This window comes from Aethalodelphis obliquidens, unplaced genomic scaffold (assembly GCF_003676395.1).
Source record: "Aethalodelphis obliquidens isolate GAN/ISIS:26980383/991018 unplaced genomic scaffold, ASM367639v1 scaffold18, whole genome shotgun sequence".
Taxonomy (NCBI): domain Eukaryota; kingdom Metazoa; phylum Chordata; class Mammalia; order Artiodactyla; family Delphinidae; genus Aethalodelphis; species Aethalodelphis obliquidens.
Genome location: NW_020837962.1, coordinates 20,257,210 through 20,282,883, shown reverse-complemented (window position 1 = coordinate 20,282,883; position 25,674 = coordinate 20,257,210). Strand labels below are relative to the sequence as shown.

The 25,674-nt window shown below is 38.9% G+C and overlaps 1 protein-coding gene across 1 annotated transcript in view; it reads left to right on the top strand.

Annotated features, from left to right (window-relative positions):
* The window catches only part of MACROD2 (mono-ADP ribosylhydrolase 2), a 1,989,594-nt gene that overhangs the window by 1,904,141 nt on the left and 59,779 nt on the right, over positions 1-25,674 (top strand). Inside the window, exons 14-15 of the mRNA XM_027118154.1 lie at positions 3,698-3,772; positions 4,026-4,118. Coding sequence (XP_026973955.1) covers positions 3,698-3,772; positions 4,026-4,118 — 168 coding nt within the window. The remainder of the gene's footprint in view (positions 1-3,697; positions 3,773-4,025; positions 4,119-25,674) is intronic.

The following is a 25,674-nucleotide window of genomic DNA, read 5'->3' as shown; positions in this document are numbered from 1 at the left end:
AACTAGAAAAGCAAGAATCAAAGTGTAAATTCATTTCAATGCCAGGATACATTTATATATTTCTGTAAATTGTGTATGTATGTGCGTATATAAGTGTGTGTGTATAGTTACATATTTTTTATATTCAGACATACACAAAGGCACACACTTATATACAGATAAATATATTTGTATACATATATATACACGCATGCATATGTACATACACACGTACAAAAGAACGATAGCAGTTTACAGTATTAAGTGGCAATCCCTTAGTTGTAAAATTATTCATACTTCTCAATATTTGTAAGTATTTTTAAGTGTTTCTATAAGAAAACTGACTTTCTTTTGTAACTACAAAAAAGAATAATCGTAGAAATAATTTACATTGTAAGTTTTATTGGCCCTAGGAGAACTCTGAGGATAGCTTAGAAGATAATCAAATTCACACTAACCTAGGTTTAACTTTACTCTTAATCTGGGGTATTTTTAGACAAGCAGAACTTTGAATAATAGCAGCAATCAAGTTGCAAGCTTAACAAAAGGACATAATTTCTATTATCTTTAAGAGAAGCATCAAAGAAACAAAGTCTTTGTTCTTAAGAAGATCTGAGCATCTAATAACCTATACACAACAAAACTATATTGTTGTTGCTATTGTTTAGAAACAGCCCATTTATGAAGTGAGTTTAAGTTTATCCTCCTCTAGAAATGTTTAATTCCAGACTGATGTTCCCAGACCGATTTTTATGCAAATTAATTAAAGCATTAGCTTGAGCCAAACTTAATTACCAGGCCTCCAAGAAACAATCATGTGATCTGTTTCTAAAGAAAAGTGAAAGGATTTTTGGATTATCTATTCTAATGGTCCCCTCCCATTAGTATGGCTGATTGAGTTCACTGTGTAAAAAATATACATATAAACTGTGGGATCCTTCATGCTCTTTTGTTTCTTCTGCCAGGCGGGATTAGGGCAAAGGACAGTGGGTGGAATTCAACCAGACTGAATGTAGAGAGGCAAACATAAAGCGTGCCCCCATGGGGTCAGTAAAGCAGGATGGAATGTGGTATTTCTGAGAGGCTGGAGAGAAAGGCAGATGGACTGAGTCATCATTAACACACAGCAGGCCTGGGGGCAGGGCCCGGTGCTCACACATACCTCCTCCATACAATATGCCAAATCCTGGCGTGGCTCAGGCATGAGCAAGTATGAGCATTCTTGGATTTCAAAGCTGAGAACCTCCTTGCTTTCCCTATTTTTCACGAACTTAATTTCAGGAAAATGAGAAAAAAATATATGCATTTTCGTTTCAAGAGAAGATTGCCAAAATATGTAGAGCACACAGGTAAAAACAGGTGAAGAGTGAAAAGGGCGGGGAGGGGAATATTCCAAAAGAGCTTGGCCGTGGCCTCTTATCCTCAAAGTGAAGGGCCAGGCCTTCCTGGGAGGCGAGAAAATCCTTGGTATTCATCAAAGCCTCAGGCTACCACCCCATGTGGTCCCACCCAATCTGCGGTGCCCCAGGCCCTGGTGAATTGCGATCTTCCTATTCCTGATGGAATTCCTCTGAGAATGTATGGAATGGGGCCCTGAGACTGGAGACACACTGCAGTAAAGTGGCTGCTTCTACCCTCCGAATGCCCTGGTCTTCCCCGTCACTGTACAAAGTCAGATCACAGATAATGAGTTAAGGTCCCAGCAATGACTGGGAGGCAGTGCGATGGTCAGTTCCCCATCAACAGTGATAGAGAATGAGGGCTCACTCAAAACAGTGAAGGTTCCCTCCACGTCATCCTCCCAGTAAACAAATGTCAGGGATGACTAGAAACTTTACCAGGAGACATATCCTTATATAATGCCAAAGATAGAGGGAATCTAAGATAGTATCTAGTTTCTTGGCCTTTTTTTCTAAAGATAATAAAATTGAAGCCCAAAGAGGTTGTGATTTGCCTAAAACATTCAATTCTTCTTCCAAGGTTCTTTGCAATAAATATAGTATATGAAGCGTCTAGTAGCCTTAGTGCTTTGTTGCCAAAGGTACAATAGGAAGCAAGTTACAGACCCTAATTACTATTTAGAGACATTGATGAATACTATAACAGAGGGCCAATTAAATGGACATTTTGGGATCACTCCTTATTAGTAGGTGCTGGGAAGAGAAATGAATAAAACAGTATTTATCTTCACAGTGCTCATACCCTGATAAGGGAAACAAACACAGATACAGCTATGTTACAGTGTGATGAGGAGAATAATAAACAGGTGAATAGGCAAAGGGACTCAATATGCAAAGATGTGATCACTCTATATAGTACCCAGAGGTGAAAAGGATGGAAATGGGTTTTGGGGGGAAGATTTTGCATGGCTTTCTGCTCCATATAAAGACTTTTGTGACAAGTAGTATCACAACATAGTCTAAAGAATAAAGGGCACAAATGGAATTCTCATACATTTCTGGTGGCACTATAAAATGGAATAAACTCTTCAGAACACTGTTTTTTCAGGAACTAGTAAAGCTAAACATGTGTGTTGCCTGTTACTTAACAGTCTCACTCCTGTGTTTATACCCAAGTGATATGAGTACATATGTCCATCAAAAGACATGTACAAGAATGTTTTTAGCAATGTTATTCATTTAGCCCCAAACTGAAACATATTCCAACAATGGAAGAATATACGTCAGTGGGAAAGAATGGACAATTGATGCATGTGGTGACTAGGATTAATCTTACAGAAAACAAGTATAAATAGTAAGATACAAAATAGCACACACTGTATATTCTGTTTATATGGGCTGGGTACATATACTTGTCTCACAGGAGCCAGTGCAGGTCACATGGTCACAGGCAGGAAATGAGGATCCTTTTACAGAAGTAGAGACAACTTGGAACAATGATACATCTCCCCCAGGGACAGACCCAGACAAAGAGCCCAAACACGTCTGCTTCACCTTCGCGCCTGTAACCTCTGGCTCTGGAATTTTTTTTTTTTTTTTAATTCAACAGTTAAATATCCTTAGCATAAAATCTTTCATTAAAATGATGCAAAGTGGACAGATTTCAATTTCTTCTCTTAGCACTTAAATGTTCTAGACACCACAGGGGAGAGGAGGAGAACCCAGGGGGTGCAAAAGTAAAACTATTCCTAGATAATCAGCCTTGGAGTAATCAAGAGCTAGCTGAATTCTCTCCTGACTTTTGCTATATTTAGTAGGTGTTTTATGAGAATGGTTGAGCTGTTAGGTGACCCCCATCCCTGTGTGCTCACATTACTAAAGTTTTATTATGCTCTCTTGATAGAAGAATGAAAGTACAAGCAGTGTTTTAATTTTCTAGGAATCCTCAAGATGGGAAATATCTATATAATAAAGGGAAATTGGATGCAACCCCTGCAACCCAGAAATTATTTAAAATTTCAAAACAGCCAGGTTGTATCCATTGATGTTCAGTGTATTTATAAGCTAAATATTAATTATACTAGTCAGTTCAAAGAAAAGTTTTTTGCCTACATTATCTGGATATTTCTCATAAAATACTTGATATAATTTTGATGATTTGCAAAATGACATCTTCACCCTCCACTTTGGTTCAAAACTGTTGTCTGCCTCTCCAGGCATGATCAAAGCCTGGTTTCTGAAATGTTTGCCTTTTTAAACCAGGAATAAAGCTATGGTCATGCATATCACATTTATTTTTCAATCACTGTTCTTAACAGGACAAAAGAATGATTCAATGAAGAATGAAATAAACATTGAGGCAGAGTCCCAGAGCTCATATATGGAAACAGAAGGTATTGAAACCAGAATATATTGTTATCTGAGAATGACGTGAAACTGTGGATCATGACTTCTATATATACTGGTGTGTATGAGTGGGGTGCGTGTATGCTTTCAGCAGTGATCACTAGACAGTGGCGGTAGTGTTCTGCTTTGTATGCCCGTTGAAACTTGGAGGGGAAAAAAGAACTTGGTGCTTTAGTCACTGTTTTCTCAATGATTCCAACTAAAACATTCCTGAGTATCCTTCTGTCTCATTCTATTTAGAGCTTTCATTGAACCAAGAAGATATCACGATCTTGGAGCAGCAAGAAGTGATTCCACTAACAGATGACCAAGACGGAAAAGAAGGTGAAAAAGGTAGGACTGCCCTTAAATTAACCCATCAAGTATAAGAGTTTCTTTGGATTCCTGCCTAGAATTCAACCATCAGGGTTATCCTCATGAAACTGCAGTCTGTCAAGGGGCAAAATGAACATTTCTTTAATTCTAAACCTACTTTTGAAAGTAGAATAAAATCCAGAAGTAGCAAAAGAAGATACTTGTAACAGTTTTTCATCCTTTCAAAGAATATGAAGATGTTTTTATTATTCATTTTGATTCGATTTTTAAAAATCACAGTTTTGAGAAAGCCTCTAAGAAATAGAAATTATGGACTAGACAGATAAAAGTCCTAGAAAATCTGAAATGGCTTTAAAACAAATAGATTAACCATTTTGTATTGATTTCATTCTGTCATCCTTCATATGGTAGTGACGAAGGAAGCAATTTGTGTAAAATAAGCACATTATATGAACCTTCTAAATTATGTTTGTCCACTAATATTAGGGTACAATTATATTGAGTACTGTTTAAAAAAATAAGTGAGCATTATAATGATTTCAGAGGACATAAGAAGAATGAACACTTGGTAAATTTTAAAGCAGCCTTTGGGGCAAGAAGTCAATATATTAAAGGTAAACATTTTTAAAAGTCTAAAAAATTATCAAAGAAATTTATTATTTATTAAAGAACTTAAAGAATTTCATTTTTCAATATAAAGCAATCTCTTAAAAGGAGGTAAAATGTGAAATAAAAAAGGAGATCATTTATCTCTTCTGCTGTATCATAAATCATACTGGTCTTAAAATGTGTTTGCAAAGTAGTTATAGAGTAATAACTTGACAGGCCTCGTTCACAGAACACAGTGATCAATTTTGTTTTCAAATGAAAACACAGACATGATCTCAATTGTAAAATCAGGTCAATAGTAAGTACAGCTTCCAAATTATGAACTCTTTTGGCAGCTGCGTTGATACAGTTTAATTACTAAGTCATGTTAGTGATTCTGACATCCTGTTTTAATTTCCACTGCATTTAGAGCACAATATTCTTCTATATCTATGCCTCTAATGACCTTTTCTCTAATTGTAAATCCTAGTTCAGCTTCATGACACCATGTTCCTGGCAAGTCAAGTAAATGGTATATTTGGAGAATTTTATGTCTGACGATGATAATAGAAAATTGATACAACCCTTACTTGAAATACAGATACATGGCCTTGCTCCTTTGTTACTGACCACCAGTTCATATTCCCCTCTCACAGTGAAGCCAAACAAACTGAAACATCAGAGTTTTGAGCAGAGAAAGGTTTATCAAGGGCCCTGAATGGGTGGCTCTTGTTCAAAACATTCCAAACTCCCTGAAGGGTTTCAGCAAAGCATTTTTAAAGGCCAGAGAGGGAGGGGCGTCCAAGGGTCTGTGAGCAGCTGCTGCACAATTCTCTGATTGGTTGATGGTGAGGTAACAGGGCAGTGTGTCGCAGGAGTTAACATTATCAGTCCTTAGGCTCCAGAAGGTCTGGGGGCTACAGGCTCATGATCAGCAAGTAGTTAATTTCTTCCCTTAGGTGGTGGTTTTTAGCATCTGAAAAAGTAAGGAAATATGCATGAGATAGTCTTATCTGGGTACTTCAGAGTTGAGCTACAGAGGAGGATATGGGGAGGGGTCTGTTCCAGGAAGTCCCCTTAGGGTCTTGCGTGGTTATACATTCAGTTGTACTTGTAAAATATAAAATAGAGAATATTGCATCTGCCTGCTTAATTTCTCTATAGCAGAAATTATTTACTTTGTACGTTGTGCCTCAGGACATGCAAATGAGGAACATCAAACAACTGGTACATTGTCCTCTTTTTAACTTGACCTACAAGGGAAAAAGCTTGTGTTCAGCACACGTTGACTTGTCATCCTTCTCCCAGTGGCTTCTCCAGCATGTAGGACTCCTCTAGTTACTGAAGAGTTCAATTCTCCCTCCTAGGGATGCCAATCCTCTTCTGCAAATGGAGAAATGGCATGTGGGAAAGAAGTAAGATCAAATTCTGCTACTTGTAGCAACTTTTTTTTAATTAATTAATTTATTTATTTGTTTTATTGGCTGCGTTGGGTCTTCATTGCTGCGCGCAGGCCCTCTCTAGCTGCAGCCAGCGAGGGCTACTCTTCGTTGCGGTGCGCTGGCTTCCCATTGCGGTGGCTTCTCCCGCTGCGGGGCACAGGCTCCAGGCGTGTGGGCTTCAGTAGTTGTGGCTCGTGGGCTCCAGAGCACAGGCCCAGCAGCTGAGGTACACAAGCTCAGTTGCTCCGTGGTATGTGGGCTCCTCCCGGACCAGGTCTTGAGCCCGTGTGCCCCGCACTAGCAGGAGGACTCCTAACCACTGCACCACCAGGGAAGCCTCTTGCTTGTAGCAACTTTGAAGTTGAATTTCTTTGTTAAAAATTTGACTTTTCACTGTCGGAGAATAATAATGCTTATGGGCTTGAATTAACTGAGTTTTCCCTTCTTTACCAGAGATAATTAACTTGGCCCTGCCTTGAATATTTCTGTTTAAATTCGAAATAACTTAAAATTAACCACCTTTATCATCTTACTCGTTGCTTCAAAGTAAGAGTTAAAAGCTATTCTCTTACATATAAAGAAAGTAACCAAAGAAAAAGGGAGCAATGTAGATTTGGGGTGCACTGCAGCAGCCCTGCCCCCCACTGACAAGCTGGATGACCTGGGGCAGATTATTTAATCTTTCAATGCCTCAGTTTCCTCATCTGTAAGAGGGTGATGACAGATATGCTTGTGACGAAACTTTAATGAGTAAAGTGATGTAAAGCAATTCCAACCATACCTGACACATAGAAAGCACACCTTAAGTGTTTAGTACTTATCATAATTGGATAAATTGATGACAAAGTCAAGAGAATCCACATGTGGAGTTCCCCAAGTCCATTCCTCACTATTTTGAAGCCATAAAAGTTTCATATAGTCTACATTATCCTTCAGCAGCAAATTGTTCTGCCCATTTTGTTTTCAGTACCATCTCCTGCAGGCTGTTTCAACATGTGTATTTAATACAGAAAGATAGAACAATTAATGAAAGGTGAGGTGGGAGACATTTCTGTATATTGAGAAAATTTTTTTTTTTGGTTAAGATTTCAATCTTCTGTTTGAGAAATGCTGATTCAACCATAATTTTTATTTTTAAAAGAAGATGCCATTGCTTTATTGATTTTAGATCCACAGAATAAAAGTAGTCATTGAATGTTCTTTTCTTTTGTTTCCTATAGTTACTGAAGAGTTTTGTTTGAAAATATTTTGAGAACATAGCTCCAGGGTTTGTGTATATTCACAGTGTCTCTTAGTGGAAAGTTGCATACACGCATTAAGAGCTACTCTTATCTGCCAAAAAAAAAAATGAGTACTCTGTTAAATTTATAGGGATATTCTTTACAGCCTTAGAAATATTGGTTCTCTTTTGAGAATCTTTCTAAGGAGACAGAAAGTGGTTCCTTTCAAAAAATTCCAGACCAGGAAAAATGTATAACCTTTTTGTCTCATTTCACAGCATTCTATATAAGATCAGAAAATGTAGATAATCTTTAGGATATGTCTTCGATGGCTCCCAGGTGTATGGGCACAGATGTTGTAACATTAAGTTTGGAAGTTAGCTCTACCAAAATATGGGTTTTGAAGAGAAGAGAAAATATTCAGCAGAAGTTCATGCTGATAAAATTACACAATAGCACAATGGACATTTCCCTAGGAGACGTGAAATACAGAAATTTCAGCAGGCATAAAGTGCACATAGGGCAGCTTTTCTCATATAGCCACATTGCCTCTTCCTAAATGAGTCCGGTTTTATGCTTTCCCAGCAGGATCTGCAGCACATAGGAAACCCAGTAAAATAACATCATTTAGGTTAGTAACCAAATAGGAAAGTAATCTTATAGGTGATCGCCTCTAAAAAGATCTCATGTTTTAGCATAAAATATGACTTTAGCCAGCATTAAAATGTTTTTTCTGAAGATTTCTATTTCTAGTGGAATTTAGAAATAGTTCATATAAAATCTTCACTAGATCAACATTGTATCATTATTATATCACATAATTTTAACTTATGTTTCTTAGAAATATATTGGACTTCCCAAGTGTTATACAGAATGCATGCATTCCAATTATTTTTCTTAGATCCAGCAATAAGTATAATATGGAATAAAAATCCTTTATCTTGGGGCTGATCGAAATGTTGATGGAGATTTAAAGTATATTATGGTATAAGGTCTTCTTGGAAAAAGATGGATATTGACAGGCATGCAAGTAGGAAGTGAAGTGTAAATCAGCAACAAGTATAAATTATCACGTCCTTTGGCTCATGTTTTGGCCTCTGACGAGCAGGACCATGAGACTAAGTGTGCAGAGAACCATGGCTTCTTGCTCTGGCTATGTGGTTTCTGGCAATTCTTTACCTTTTATAAATTCCAGTTTCTGGGGTAGTAAAATGAGGGGCATGAACTCAATAATGCAGGGATGAGACTGTCCGATTTTATAAACTTTCTTGGAAGGCCAGCTCTGAAGAACCACATTCTTGATGAAACAAGGGGTGATGAGATGGGAGCCAGTGGTCATCAATACACTGAGAAAGCTGAAACTGTAGGTTTTACTCAGTTTTATTCATTGTATCCTATTAATAAAAATGCAGAGGGACTCTAGACCAGACAAAAAGATCAGCCAGACTAACTTCTTTTATTTCAGGACTTAACCAATAATTGGACAGCTAGTGATTCCCGGAAGATACTTTAAATGGGATAAACGTGCCCTTTAGCTCAAATTAGGTTGACCCACAAACTCTGCTCAGAACCAGGCTAGATTTACATCACCCATCTTTTTTAGTCCACATGAGAAACTTCTTTTCTTGTAGTTCCTCTGGTCACTGTTTTCATCTTTCAGTGAACACAGAGTGAACCACTTTCTCTTCTGCTCCTACTAATCAAATCCCTTAGGGTTTTATTTTGTCTTCAAGACACCACTACACAGCCCTTGGTGTTTTCCATTATTGATGGGATTCTTACATCACTGACACAGCCCTTTCCCCTCTACTTGAAAATCAGCCTCCACACCAGCAATGCAGCAACAACACAAACACACGTTCAGGCTTTCATACTCCAGTCTGTGTGCTTTGCTATGGAGAATCATGATTCAGGCACAGTTTTGATTCATGCAAAATATTATATGAACTTTCATCTTGATTAATTAACTTACTGGAACTTTATATATTCTGAAATCTTATCTTGTATATCATATACTGTTATGTGATATAATAATGATACAATGTTGATCTAGTTAAGATTTTATATGAAATATTTCTGAATTCCACTAGAAATAAAAATCTTCAGAAAAAACATTTTAATGCTGGCTAAAGTCATATTTTATGCTAAAACGTGAGATCTTTTTAGAGGAGATCACCTATAAGATTACTTTCCTATTTGGTTATTAATCTAAATGATGTTATTTTACTGGATTTCATATGTGTTTATCTTATCTTGTATCTTATCTTTTCAAATGAAGTCAACTTTAGTAATCCTGCATAATTCACATTGGCAGCACGATAATTTAGGTGTTTTAGGGCAGCTTCATTTTCCAATGATTTTTTCTGTTATCAGTCTTTTTTCCTAATCATATTTTGTAGCTGGAATTTGTCAGCCAAAATTTTATTTTAGAATATAAGATAAATTAATAATGCTGGTGCCTGTTCAGCTTTTGTGAATATTTTTGTGTTTAATGAAATTCCTTGTATTGGTTAAATACACTGAATGTAAAAACTATGAAGTTTTAAGCTAAATTATTTGTCTTCTGCATATCTCTATGTATGTAATATATACATGTAAAACCAGTTCATTCAAATTCCACTGTATAAGAAGTAAAGATAGAATGTTTCATTCACATTTAACATTTTTTTAAATTTATTTTTAAAGTATGAATTTTCTTCAGGTTTCTCCCTCAAATAAAAGTGTAACTGACCTATAATTTTAAAGTTAAAAAATAGAAAAGTAAAAAGCATATTCACTGCAACAATAATAATTTTGGTTCCCATAATGCAATATTGTGTAAATTTAGATTAAACATGTGTAAACCTCATATGTGGCTTCTCAAGAAAGTATACTTGGCCTCTTGAATGTGGCCAAGTCCCCAGCAGGCTATCATCATCTTGTCTTTTAAGATTTAGAAAAACTTTCCCTGAACCTCCATTTTACATGTCAGGGAGGAAGTACCACAAATCCAAGTAATATGTGTAGGCTGAAGTGGACATTAGGATAAAAATTTGTAATCCTTCGTCTATCCCTGTCTGGGGAATTTTGAGAGACCATCTCTACTAATTCTCTAGCATCCAGCTTTGTTTCTGGATCCCTTTTTCTTTTCATTTTTTATTTTTAACTTTGTATCAAGCCTAGGTTGTCTGGTTTTCCCCCAAGACCTATAACCTTGTGGCTTATCAAAGTAATTTCCAAAGATAAAACAGATCTCTTCCTTAAGTGGAATTCTATCTCTAGGTGTTGAACTTTTTACTTCTGTCTGCTACATTAGAGTTCTGCAACTCTTTGTGCATGACGTACCTTAATTCTTTTTTTTTTCTCAAAACAACTTTTTATTGAAGTATAGTTGATGTACAATGTTGTATAAGTTTCAGGTATACAGCTAAGTGATACAGATATATATGTATATACTCTTTTTCAGATTCTTTTCCATTATAGGTTATTATAAGATATTGAATATAGTTCCCTGAACTATACAGTAGGACCTTGTTTTTTATTTTATATATAGTGGTGTGTATGTGTTAATCCCAAACTCCTAATTTATCCCTCCCTCCCCTTTCCTCTTGGGTAAGCGTAAATTTGTTTTCTGTGTCTGTGAGTCTCTTTCTTTTTTGTAAATAAGTTTGTTTGTATCATTTTTTTTAGATTCCACATATTAGTGATATCATTTGATATTTGGCTTTATCTGACTTACTTCACTTAGTAGGTCCATCCATGTTGCTGTAAATGGCATTATTTCTTTCTTTTTTATGGCTGAGTAGTATTCCATTGTGTGTGTGTGTGTGTGTGTGTGTGTGTGTGTATATATATATATATAAAACAAATCTTCTTTATCCATTCATCTGTCAATGGATCCATTCATTCTTTCTGTCAATGGATCCATTCTGTCATTCATTCTGTCAATGGATCCATTCAAATCTGCTTTATCCATTCATCTGTCAATGGATATTGGGGTTGTTTCCATGTCTTGGCTGTTGTAAGTAGTGCTGCTATGAATACGGGTGCATGTATCTTTTCATTTTAGAGTTTTCGTCTTTTACAGATATATGCCCAGGAGTGGGATTGCTGGATCATATGGTAACTCTATTTTTAGTTTTTGAAGGAACCTCTACTATTCTCCATAGTGGCTGCATCAATTTACATTCCCACCAACAGTGTAGGAGGGTTCCCTTTTCTCCACACCCTCTCCAGCATTTATTATCTGTAGACTTTTTGATGTTGGCCTGTCTGACAGGTGTGAGGTAATACCTCATTGTAGCTTTGATTTGCATTTCTCTAATAATTAGTGATGTTGAGCATCTTTTCATGTGCCTTTTGGCCATCTGTATGTCTTCTCTGGAGAAATGTCTATTTAGGTCTTCTCCCCATTTTTTGATTGGGTTGTTTGTTTTTTTTCCGTTGAGATGTATGAGCTATTTGCATATTTTGGAAATAAGTCCCTTGCCAGTCGCATCATTTGCAAATATTTTCTCCCAGTCTGTACGTTGTCTTTTTGTTATGTTTATGGTTTCCTTTGCTGTGCAAAAGCTTTTAATTAGGTCCTTTTTGTTTATTTTTGTTTTTATTTCCATTACTCTAGGAGATGGATCCAAAAAAATATTGCTGTGATTTATGTCAAAGAGTGCTCTACCTATGTTTTCCTCTAGGAGTTTTATAACATCCATTCTTACATTTAGGTCTTTAATCCATTTTGGGTTTATTTTCCTACGTGGTATTAGAGAATGTTCTAATTTCATTCTTTTACATGTAGCTGTACAGTTTTCCCAACACCACTTATTGAAGAGACCATCTTTTCCCCGTTGCATATTCTTGCCTCCTTTGTCATAGATTAATTGACCGTAAGTTCATGGGTTTATTTCTAGGCTTTCTATCCTGTTGCATTGATCTATGTGTCTGTTTTTGTGCCATTATCATGCTGTTTTGATGACTGTAGCTTTGTAGTATAGTCTGAAGTCAGGGAGCCTGATTCCTCCAGTTCCATTTTCTTTCTCAAGATTGCTTTAGCTATTCAGGGTCTTTTGTGTTTCCATACAAATTTTTAAAATTTTTGTTCTGGTTCTGTGAAAAATGGCATTGGTATTTTGATACGGATTGCATTAAATCTGTAGATTGCCCTGGATAGTATGGTCATTTTAACAATATTGATTCTTCCAGTCCAAGAACTGGAAGTACCTTAATTCTTATCACAACTAATGAAAAGAGTAGTTTTTTATTTGCATCTAAACATTATTTTACATATACTATCCTTAAATAGTGCAGAAAATTAGCCTCCTCGAAAAACAGTGAGTATAATTGTTAATGTTTGGTGACACATTCATTATATCTGCCCTCTTCTCCAAGATATTAAATAATGCTAAACTGTAATTTTCAGAAAGATGAAATCATGACTCATGATCTTCCATAAATACGTGTAAAAGATTTTATTTAAATCATTAATTAATAAGGGGACCAGTAAGATGTAAAACTGGTTCAAGAAAGAATAATATATATACGTACATCCAAATGTATATGTATAGCTCCATAATACACATACAGTCAGGAATACCAAATATATCCATACATATACACATACACCCACGATTCAGGAATACTGACATTTGAAAGACTGGTTAATATCATATAGGACAGTAAAATGTATTCTTTCTTCTCCACCAAACAGAATACATTTACACTGCTATGAAGAAGTCTCATTTTCATTATTATAAGTTTTCTACAAGGTAACTTCTACCCCTACAGATTTGTAAAACAGTATAGTTGTAGAAAGTCAAAGGAGTAACACCGTTATAGATTCAGATCATCTTCAATTCTCTGCCCTGCGAACACCAGATGCCTTGGCCTTCCCAGACTCTCAACTCAGTCTCCTCCACTCAGGGAGTCTGCTGGGTTGTGCACTGTGGCCTGGAAAGTCTCTCCAGACAGTCAGTGGGGACAACCGCAAGGCTCACCTCACTTCCTGACTCTCAGGCATCACTGAGACTTACCAAATTTTAATATGAATTGGTACTTTTATTCTCCATGACAATGGAAAAATATTAGCATACTTAAATTAAATGTGCCTCATCCCAATAAATGCCACTATTGCAATATATTTTAATTCTAAGTATATCTTAACTCCCATAATACATTATTCTTATTATAATCGTAATTGATTTGTACCATCACTATTCATTTAGACTTATCCAATAATTACCATTTACCTCACTTATAATTCCTTCCTTCATCTTTGACCATCTGGGATCAATATCCTTCCACCTGAAGAACACAAAAAGGCCACTAGGTAACAGAACTAACAAATGCAGGTCTAATCTATAAATTGACTGGGGTGGATAGTTAGGGATTGTAATAATATGGATGTGTAAATATGTTCATTTACACATTTTGTTGTAAAGACCAAAATATTGTCAACCCAAATTTTAACACAGAACCTTAAAGTCAGATATTATTTGGAGTATCTGCTTTCAAAGACCACAGAAGTTCATCATCTACTTACATAAAGGATTTTTTAAAATAGCCACAAAATATTATGTCATATATATTGGATAAAGTAGTTACTGTACCTGGGTTTAGACTTAACCACTTCACTCAACTCATCAGATGAAGGAACTTCCGGACCCTATTGACTGTACAAAAGGTACATCCATTCTGATTTGAATTTCAAATATAAAGTGCTACGTTTCTTTCTGCTTTAGAAAGAAACTCAATTTCTTTTCATTACTCTTTATACATCAGGTGCCTTCATTTCAGCACAGTATGTAAAGAACAGGTGGTATAAGGAGTACTTTGACTGTTAATTATTTTTTTCATTTATTTCACTGTGAGGATTTACCTTTCAATGTGTTTTTATAATCAAGATAGAAACAGGAAGCTTGCTGCTTGAACGTTTCACTACATTCATTTTATGGCATCTGCTGCAATGATTTTAAAAAAGAAAAAGGAAAAAAAGGAGGTAGGCATTTTAACAATAGCAAGGGGTTTGGGTTGATTGTATGTGATCGCTTTATTTCATTATGAATCTTCAAAAGAAATGTTGAGATGAATCAGTCATGTTTCTAACCAATAAATATCACTCGTAGTTAGAGCTTACATTTTTGACATAGAAGCACGTCTGTTCACTTTTCAGAAATGTCATAATTTATTAGTCTCGGATTTTATTTGAAACTAATAGAAAAAAACTACAGAGAAATAGGAATGAAAGAGAAAAAACCTGCAAATTTCTTCTTAAACACATATTTCAAAGGAGAATGTTTACTTCCATGTATCGTATTTAGCTTATTTCTCAAATACACACAAAGTTTAGTTCACCCATCCTTCATTTTTCTTATAATATTGAGCATAATTCATAAAATAATATTTAGGAGGTGTGCAGTTCATAATATATTAAGACATGTAAGTTCAACGGAAAGGAACACTTATCAAAATTAACATAGTCATTTCATACTATTACATTGCTCATTTTTCCCATTAACAAAATATATATTATAGACAGCCTTAAGCAATCAGAAAGCAAAACTTGCACAAAATGTAGAAATTATATATAATTAATGGATAATAATAGACAAGATAAATACAGATATAATGTGTGTGTGTGTGTGTGTAAGTGAGAGAGAGAGAGAGAGCCAGCAAGCGCCTGAGATGTGAAGGTGCTACGTTGCTGGCATTGAGGATGGAATAAGGAGGCCATGGAAGACAAGGAATACAGGCAGCCTCTAAAAACTGGAATATGTAAGGAAATGGATTCTTCCCAGATCCTCCAGAAGGAAGGTAATTCTGCTGACACCTTGATTTTAGCCCCATAAGACCCATTTCAGACTTCCGGCCTCCGGAATTATAAGATAATAAATTTGTGTTATGTTAAGACACAGGCTATGGTAATTTGTTGCAACAGGGAATAGGGAACTAATAAATTAACCCTCAACATGGTTTCTCCAAACCATGTTGAAAAATTTAGGCTTTTCTTAAATAGATCCCCAGAGAAAGGAGAGACTCCAATATCTTCCCATGCTCAAGTTGGGAATTACCATAAGGTTGTCCCTCCTTCTATAATCTATGCTGAATTAGGCAGCATTTTTATTATCATGACCCATCCCTTTTTTTTAAATTTTAGAATTTTATTTATTTTTTTATACAGCAGGTTCTTATTAGTTATCTATTTTATACAGATTAGTATATACATGTCAATCCCAATCTCCCAATTCATCACGCCACCACCCCCACCACCCCCTGCCACTTTCCCCGCTTCGTGTCCATACGTTTGTTCTCTATATCTGTGTCTCTATTTCTGCCCTGCAAGCTGGTTCATCTGTACCATTTTTCTAGGGACCCGTCCCTTTTTAATGTCAGTCTCTGTTGGTTGCACAACTGGAATTTAATTCTGGTAAATCTAATTACTGCCTCCACAGTAAGTGCCAGTAGAATAGTTATGCATCTCTAGGAGATTAAAAGAAAAGGAATTAAAGGCAGTAAGAAAATGAAGAAAGGAAGGAGAGGAAAGGAAGAAAGGAACGAGAAAAAAAGAAGTAAAAGAGATAGGAAGAAAGGAGGGAGAGAAGGAAAAAGGGTATAAGGAAGAGAAAAGGCTGGTTTCTGTTTTCTGGCCTGGGAAAAACAATAATTTAAGTAAATATCCAACCAATACTTTTTGGAAATGGAGGAGATATAAAATTCATGTCCAACAAATGTTCCAACTGAGCTCTCCCTGACTAATATCACAAAATGTGAATAGAGAAATTCTTGACCCTAATCCTTGTTCAGGTGTTATTCTAGCACGATGGCTCTCAAACTTAGGTGTATATAAGAATTAAAGTGTTCGTTAAAACACGGATTTCTGGACCCTACCGCCAGAGATTTGGATACAGGAGGTCTTGGTGGGCTTGTGACCTGCACTTCCATCAAGCTCCTAGGTAATGGTGATGCTGCTGGTCTGTGGACCACATTTTGAATGGCACCACTACTGTAGTATTTTGCATCTAAATTTAGACAATTCTTTTTGAAAAATCCCTTAGACCTTTGCCTCTGCCTTATTTTTGTTGGAGGGTGGGATGTTTAAACATGGCAAAGATGATGGATGGATGGATGGATAGACAGACAGACAGGTGATACAGAACATACTCCTCAGTAGATCCGAATCACCAGGATGCCTCGTTAAAGGGTAGATTGCTGGACCCTATACCTCAAGTTCAGATTCAGTAGGTCTGTGGCCACGGGCAAGCAGGAGATTGCATTTTTAACAAGTTCCCAGATGATGTTGAGGCTGCTGGTCCAGGTACCATATTTTGAGAACACTGGCAAAGCCCTTGTTCATTATCCACACTGGCTGTCTCACATCAGGCACTGAGAGAGGAAAGGGTCTCTTAGCATCATCCTGGACTCCCAGACCTGCAGCTGGGATACTGGACAGATGGGGACCTCTTCCCAACTCAGACCCCTGTTTTTCTGAGATCAGCTGCCTGTAAGCCGCTCTTCCCACCTGTGCCCTCCTTGTGGTCACCGATACAGTGCATCTTTCCCCCAGGGCGGGTCTAGGAGGCCATGTGGAAGAGGGAGCACAGAGACTGCATGCCCAGGTTAGGAAGGTGAGGAAGAGGACTCTGTCCATTGGGAAGCAGACCCGGGGCACACCAAGAGCATCCAGAGAATACATTTGAATTGTGCGTCTGAAAAATGTGTTCCTGATTTTGATGAAAAGGGAATAATGAAGAAAATAAAAACATTTCGCCATTAGTTTAGTAGTTTTACCCACCTTCAGATACGGAATCAAGACAAAGAAACACGAAAGAGAATGGCATTCCATCTGTAAAGTTTGGGGAAAAAAATAGGATTGGGGGCAGAAACTGCCGCTCAACTTATAGGAGTTACTGTACACAAAGTAAAAATAAACTTTGATTTAGCGGTCCCCTTTCTGATTTGTCAGTTTGTCTTCCATAATCTAACATTTTCTCAGCTGAATTTGAGGGGATTCGTTACTTTTTAAAAAATAAAAGGAGAAACTGAACAGGGCTTTTAGAGCAATGCACATAAGCTGTTTGCCATATTGAATCAACACCTGGGGCACTGATTTGGAAACTCAATGCAGGCTGCTCACCTGGATTGCCAAGTATAACAGAACAACTGTCTGGCTGACAGCATCAGAGAGGACACGCTTTGCCAGGGCTGCATCTTTGAGGACCACAGATAACCTGGAGAGAAGTCCAGAGGTTGGGCTGAAACCTACTTCCCATTTAGGAGCATCTCTTTTCTCTCGTTTCCACAAAGTACCTGTGATTTCTAATTAGAAACCCTTTGCTAAACCAAGCTGACCTAATTCCCCTTTCTCCCTCAAAAAATGCATCCCTTTTTTTGGTGTTGCTGTTTGGCTTTGTTTATTCGCTAAGCACTGCCTAGTTGCTTAGTCCTCTAAGCCTGTTTGGCCTTCCTTCCCCAACATTCCAAGCAGTAATAGCCTCATTGACCCAGTAATTAAAGAAATCCTGTACCTTTCCACTCTGGCTAGCTGCCCTCTTTCTTTTCGTCTATTGTTCTTTTAGCAACACCACCAGCAGATGGTTAGAGATTTTTTTCACCGTTTCAATAGCTTTATATTTTTCCCATCTCATCAGGCATATCTCAGCCAAATGTAATTAGCTTAAGGCTTTTGAGTCCTCATGGGAGATCAGTTAAAGACCTGAGCGATTTCAATAAAGAGCTTGAAAAGGAATCCTGGAAGGGGAGGCATAACCACAGGAGAGCCGTTATTCTTTAGAAGCAAAGACCTCTCTCCTCTTCCCCCATCTCTCCTTCTTTTGGCATGTTAAATTTCCAGAATATTCATGAGGCCTTCAGGACTTTGGAGCTCTGTTGGGACCATTATTGGGTGGGTGGTGTATCTAAGCGCTCTTCCTAGAGGTCAGTGTTTGGTTCCTTTTAATGGATTTCAATCAAGGAGCGCTTTGGGGTAGCCCTTAAGTTACTCCTAAATGGCAAACAGTTTGTTTGCTAAATCTCTTAGCCTTTTCATTCAGTTTTTTATCCTCTGGTTGTTGGAAACTGGCTGGGAAGCCTTCTTTGTAGTTCTGAGCATTTGATATGAAGGCTAAATTAATTAACCGCAATCCAGATTTGCACCCTGCCTTTGAGAGATACTGAACCCCCTTTATTTCTGAATGGCCACATGTACCACTGCAGTTGATCCCACAGCCCAAGCTCTTTCCCCCCGTACTTGGGAGAAAGCAAGTTTTTGGGACCAAATTAAACTCAATTTTTACTTAAGTGGAGTGAAGTAGCGCTTAAGCTAAGCGTGTGGAGCACAGATTTTTCGTGGGCTGCTAGGAGAGGGGCATGGGCTCCTCCTTGAATTGTGTGATGTGTATTTTCCCCAAGCACTCAAGTGGGAGTCTCCAAGCCTCAGGTGTCGGGTGGTAGGATGATTAACTGTGGTCTCATGACAGTTTCTCATTACCAAGATTTGGGTAAAAGGGAGTTATTCTTTGTCAATCCATTGCCATCTTTTTCACATAAAAGGAACTAATGCCAACATCTGATTAGAATGACTTTTTTTTTTTAGTCTCAGGTGGACTGATTAGCTTTTTTTTTTTTTTTTTTTTTTAGTAGTGATGCATAGCTACGGACATGTGCCTATAAGGAAGATTTTCTGTGTATGCCACATCTGTAGAGGGCATGACAATCACGACTTAGGGGAAAATTCCTTTGAAAACATGGGAAGTGTGTTCTGAGCAGTGTTATACCATTGAGTAGGCTTACAAGGCAGACCCCAAACACTTATAAATGGACTCACTGTTGTCTCCAAAATAGGACATAACATTTAAAGTAAAAATGGACTTACAAAAAGGATGTAAGCAGGGGAGCGGTTTTCTGAAGGTAGACAAATAGGAACTTGGTCTTTTACAGAAGCTTTTCATAAATGTTAGTTTTGCATAGAAGAATGAAAACTTAATTACAGTAAAGCTGCACTGTCATTGCCTAGAATACAACACGCCCAAGAAACTAGACTATCCCAGCCAGGGGCACAGTTCTGGTTCATGAAACTGATTGTACGGGTGAAAAATGCGTAAGAAAAAGAGAAAAGGAAAGGAAATTGCTGGCAAGACCTTCATTTTATAACAAGATACAGAGAGATACAAGGATGGTCAGCAAACTTGATGTGCAGAAAATATGCAGAAATGCTCTTCTGTAGCATCTTATACAACAGCGTGGTCATTAGCCAGAGTGCTGGGGGCGGGATAACTTTGGTCCATTCCATTCTCCAAATAGCTGATGCTTAATCAGAAAACGTTGAAGCCAGCCTCTCTATTTTAGAAATTTCCAAAATGATGATATTCATTTTCCTCCATTTTGAAGTTATAGAAATTAAGGGTGTGCAGAGTTAGTGCCCCTGGGGGTCACGCATGCAGTTGGGGGTGCCAGGACCGACGTTTGTTGTCTAAGTTGTGGCCCAGCCTTCTCTCCACCTCACCTTTCCTCTATGAGCTGCTGTTGGGGAGGAGGAAATTCCCCCTCTAACCCTCTTGAGTTCTTGTGGCTGGACTAATAATAAAATTGACACAAGACACAGTAACAGGAAAAAGACAAATCTCTAGTTGTGGCGAGCGGGGGCTACTCTTTGTTGTGGTGCGCGGGCTTCTCATTGCGATGGCTTCTCTGTTGCGGAGCACGGGCTCTAGGCGCACAGGCTTCAGCAGTTATGACTCGCGGGTTCTAGAACGCAGGCTCAGTAGCTGTGGCACACGGGCTTAGTTGCTCTGCGGCACGTGGGATCTTCCCAGACCAGGTATTGAACCCGTGTCCCCTGCATTGGCAGGCGGATTCTTAACCACTGTGCTGCCGGGGAAGTCCCAGCTTTTATATTTTTTTTTTTAGACAAAGAAACAATACATTTGAGAGGAATTGACAGGACAAAGAAATTTAGGTTTGGGCGCTTAATTAGTAAGGAATTTAGGCAAAGTTTGGCCTTGAGGTAATAAATTAAAGAAGTAACAAGGTTTGTTTATACAGGCTTCTCTGCCCGAAGTTCCCTATCTCTGGCAATAAGGGTGTCTGTCCTTCTACCTCCACATGCAGGGAATATACCTTTCATATGAGAGATTTATTTCCTGCTATCAGGGAGACAGAGAGGAGGGTCAAAGTGACCCTCTTGGACTGGCCGTTTCTTAGTAACTTTAAATCAAAATAATCAATATGCCATTGAGGCATATTTGAGGGTGGCCTCTCCTGGGCCCCAACACCGCTCTAAGGGGTTGTGGCTGATAGAGAATCATATTCCAGGAGGTGTCTGCTGCATTTCAACTTAACTCCTTTCTGAAATGGTAAAATAATCCTACTGTCAATCTTGCAGTTGGAATTGATCCTGGAGGTCATCCAGTTTAACCTCCTTTCCAGCAGACACTGTAACCTCTGCTACAGGACGCACCTGATGGAATGCTCACGCCCTTTCATAGCAGTTCTTCCATCCCCAGATGACTCTGAGTGTTCAGAAATGAATTTGATTTCCTCTTTGATTTCTTCATTGATCTCTTGGTTATTAAGTAGTGTATTGTTTAACCTCCACGTGTTTGTATTTTTTACAGATTTTTTCCTGTAATTGATATCTAGTCTCATAGTGTTGTGGTCGAAAAAGATAGTTGATATGGTTTCAATTTTCTTAAGTTTACCAAGGCTTGATTTGTGACCCAAGATATGATCTATCCTGGAGAGTGTTCCATGAGCCCTTGAGAACAAAGTGTATTCTGTTGTTTTGGGATGGAATGTCCTATAAATATCAATTAAGTCCATCTTGTTTAATGTATCATTTAAGGCTTGTGTTTCCTTATTTATTTTCATTTTGGATGATCTATCCATTGGTAAAAGTGGGGTGTTAAAGTCCCCTACTATGATTGTGTTACTGTCGATTTCTCCTTTTATGGCTGTTAGCATTTGCCTTATGTATTGAGGTGCTCCTATGTTGGGTGCATAAATATTTACAATTGTTATATCTTCTTCTTGGACTGATCCCTTGATCATTATGTAGTGTCCTTCTTTGTCTCCTGTAGTAGTCTTTATTTTAAAGTCTATTTTGTCTGATATGAGTATTGCTACTCCAGCTTTCTTTTGATTTCCATTTGCATGGAATATCTTTTTCCTTCCCCTCACTTTCAGTCTGTATGTGTCCCTAGGTCTGAAGTGGGTCTCTTGTAGACAGCATATATATGGGTCTTGTTCTTGTATCCATTCAGCCAGTCTATGTCTTTTGGTTAGAGTGAGGTGGATGGACCTAGAGACTGTCATACAGAGTTAAGGAAGTCGGAAAGAGAAAAACAAATGCTGTATGCTAACACATATATATGGAATCTAAAAAAAAGAAAATGGTTCTGAAGAACCTCGGGGCAGGACAGGAATAAAGATGCAGATGTAGAGAATGGACTTGAGGACAGAGAGGGAGGAAGGATAAGCTGGGACAAAGTGAGAGAGTGGCATGGACATACATACACTACCAAATGTAAAATAGTTAGTGGGAAGCAGCCGCATAGCACAGGGAGATCAGCTCGGGTGCTCTGTGACCACCTAGAGGGGTGGGCTAGGAAGGGTGGGAGGGAGACGCAAGAGGGAGGAGATGTGGGGATATATGTATACGTATAACTGATTCACTTTGTTATACAGCAGAAACTAACACAGCATTGTAAAGCAATTATACTCCAATAAAGGTGTTAGAAAGAAAGAAAAGGAAGGAAGTAAGGAAAGGAAAGAAGGAAGGAAGGAAGGAGAAGGGAAGGGAAGAGAAGAGAAGAGAAAAGAAAAGAAAAGAAAAGAAAAAAGAAAAGAAAGAAATGAACTTGGCTTTCCTGTGGCTTCTGTTCATTCCTCCCAGTTCTGCCCTGCACAGGGAACTAAAGTGAGTCTGGCCCATATGGCAAGAACCCCTTGAGTATTTGAAGGCATTTTTCAGACCGACCTCCTGTGTCTTTTGTTAGTCACTTAATTCATTCCATATTTATTCCAGATACCTCTTGTCTTACAAGTTCTTCAAACCCTTCATCATCTTGGCTGTTGTCCCTCTAAGCAAGCTAGATTTTCCAACTTCTCTCTCAAAACATGGGTATAGGATTGCACACAGTGATCCCGACCTTCATTTGTCAAATCAAAAGCTAGAGATTTATTTTTAAAAGAAATTCCTTCAAGCCCTGGCAACTCTGCGTATGAATATCTCCCTGGGTGATGAAATATCCCAGCCTGATTCTGCAGCCTGACTCTCTGTGCTTATAGGCAGGCTCTTCTCTGATGAGCCAGGAACAAGTTATCTATCCTAGACTTGGTTTTCCCAACTGCAAATGGAGCTAACAATAGCACCTACCTCAGAGGATAGTTTATAAGGATCATGTGATTTCATATGTGTAAAGTTCTAGCAATAGTGCCAGGCACATAGTAAACTCTTAATAGTCTTAGTAGTATTATTGTTATCATTGTTCTGAACAGAAGCCCATACTCCAAGCCAAGGAGAATCCTCACATTTTTGTAATGAACAGTGAGAAATCTGAGAACTACAGGAACGTGGGATCAAACGTTACCATCCTCCTTATAATGACTTGGCTAATCTACTCCCTTGGTTGCTACAAGCATGATGTGGGACCACAAGGGCGCCCTGAGAGACATGCAGCTACTTTCATCCTCCAAATGTGCCCCAGTTAGAAGCCCAGTAGTTTTCCTGTAGCTGCTGATACCTTTGTTTGTAAGAGACCTAATGAAAGGGATGCAGCCGATCTAGAAATACACCCTGCAGCCCTTGGCTTCTGGCAGATGTGCTGTGTCATGAGAATACATCTGTCTCAGCTGCTTCTGTCCCCAGGCAGAAATGAAGGGGCCATGCAAACAACTCCAAAATCTGGTAAAAATGGGCCAGCAAACTTAAGGAATAAAACATTCATGAAGGGAGATCTCTGTGCTCCCAGTGACATTATTTTTACTCAGCCACCAAAGAATAGACTCTGCAGCTTATATAACATAACTGTAGAGTCATGGTGGACGTTTGTATAGAAACATGGCAAAGTGGGGAAACAGGAGCATGGAAACCACGATCCCTCAGCTTGTAGCTTTAAAGTTTTAGAATGTAGCTTGAATTCCACTTCCTTATTCATGTTCCTTGTTCGGGGGGTTTATATTTACTAGAACTTCTTCCAGCTGTTGCCATTGGAATCACACATATTATCAAGCAGGAGACAGAAATATCCCCCACCTCACTCTGTATCGTTCCCTCCAGCGCCCATCCTATAAAGCAACTCAAAAGCCCCAAAGGAGCCACATTCTCGGGAGTACTGAATTGAGGACAAACAGAAATGTGGACTCTGGCAAATCAGTAACTGTAAGGAATCGCCGAAAGACACAGTGGTAACTTTTTTTTTTTTTTTTTTTTTTTTTTTGTGGTATGCGGGCCTCTCACTGCCGTGGCCTCTCCCGCTGCGGAGCACAGGCTCCGGACGCGCAGGCTCAGCGGCCATGGCTCACGGGCCCAGCCGCTCCGCGGCATGTGGGATCTTCCCGGACCGGGGCACAAACCCGTGTCCCCTGCATCGGCAGGCGGACTCCCAACCACTGCGCCACCAGGGAAGCCCCCACAGTGGTAACTTTTTAATCCTTCTAGGTCATTCCTGATGGGTTGTATCTTAGACTATAATGGCAGAAGTCCAATTTTTCCCCCTGCTGTACTTGATTTTAAGTTGCCAGGGTTGAGGTCCTTGCTTAATATAAGCTACATTCTCATCGGTGTCTTTATTAAGATTATTAATGATTAGGAAAGTCTCACCTTAGAAAAAGACAAGAGAGAGAGAGAAAGAGAACCAGATGAGCTTGTGATGTAGGTGCATTTGGGTCACCTAGGCAACACTACACAGCCTAACTGCAGAGAGCTGACCTTCACAGTTCCTTCTCTGAAGGGCTCCCACAGGACCAGCATCTCGTGACATTTGTGCTGGCTACAGAGTCCCACCGGCACTCACCTCTTATCTCAGCATATGCCAGTGATCACAGCTACCAAGACCAGGGGACAGAATATAAAAGAATGGTCCTTTGTCTTCTTACCATTTTATCTTATTTTCCCTTGAGAATTTATATTCTGTACCAACCACATTGTAACGATACAAGCAGTTCTAGAAAATGGGGAAATATAGCACTATGATATCACAACCTTATTATATCAAACTGTTCTGGGCTTTAGTCTCTTTAAAGTGTGTATTCGGCTGCCAGAAGGTTTCTAAAAGCTCTTGTGGGCAGCTCATCCGCATGTCTCCCAGGCGTGCTGCTCCTGGGTTATGGTCCTTGGGGTTTTTAAGAGCTTAGGGTATGAGAATCATGTCAGGAGACTTAGCACCCCCTCCATCTTTCATAGGGATAGACCAGCAGCCCCTGGCTATCACTTTTCCTCAATCACACTTTGGCCCCTGTGAATCCAGATTACTCATGATTTAGATTCTGGTAAATTAGTAACTGGAATAAAGACTGGGACTGTACCCTCTTAACACACAGTTGTATAGGCTCTTATCAAAACCAAGACCTTTTTCTCTAATTGTCAGTCTCTCTTTTCAAAACTAAGCCAGTCCTTTTCAAATGGCAGAAAGGCACTTCAAACGTTCCCCAAGCTTCCCCAAACAAAGTGAACCCATTGGGCTTGGCACTTTGAGTATCTTACCCTAAGTGGGAAACAGGATGAGTTGGGTGGACGCGGGCTGGGGCTGTGTTGGGGGAGCGGAGATGTTTGGCGTCACTGAAAGTACCATGAACTGGGACTCTGAAAGAAGTGTGTCTGAATCCGGATTCTGGCGGTCTGCTCCCTCTTGAGCAGGGAGGGTCGTGAGACCCAACACTGAGGATGTGACACCCACTTATTGAAGGTCTGTCAGAATTTACCAACCGGATGAAATGGTACCCACTGTGTATGATCAGAGTTTGCAAGGCCAAAACAATAACCACTGGCCCAGAATTAGCCATACTATTTGGCAGAAACTGGCTTCTGCCTGACGCTCTCTGATGTAGATACAAAGTCCTAATTGTCCAGAGTTGAACCATAAGTTGAAATACCAGCGGATTCCAGTGGTTCTGAGTGGTGCAAGTTGTTCCGAGGTGCAGAGTATGAGCCTAGGTCTTCCTGGGAGCAGATGCTAAAATAAGATTTATTAAGGGAATTGCCTGTGTGAGAGCAAAGGAGGCGGGGGGGCTGCTGAAGGTGGGGAGAGCCCTGAGACCACATGTAAGGGTGACCCCCGAGAGAAGGGCATAGGAAGGAAGGTTGGGGGGTGTGCAGTGGAGGAAAGTTTTGTCAAAGCACCTGGGATTCCCTGAGGC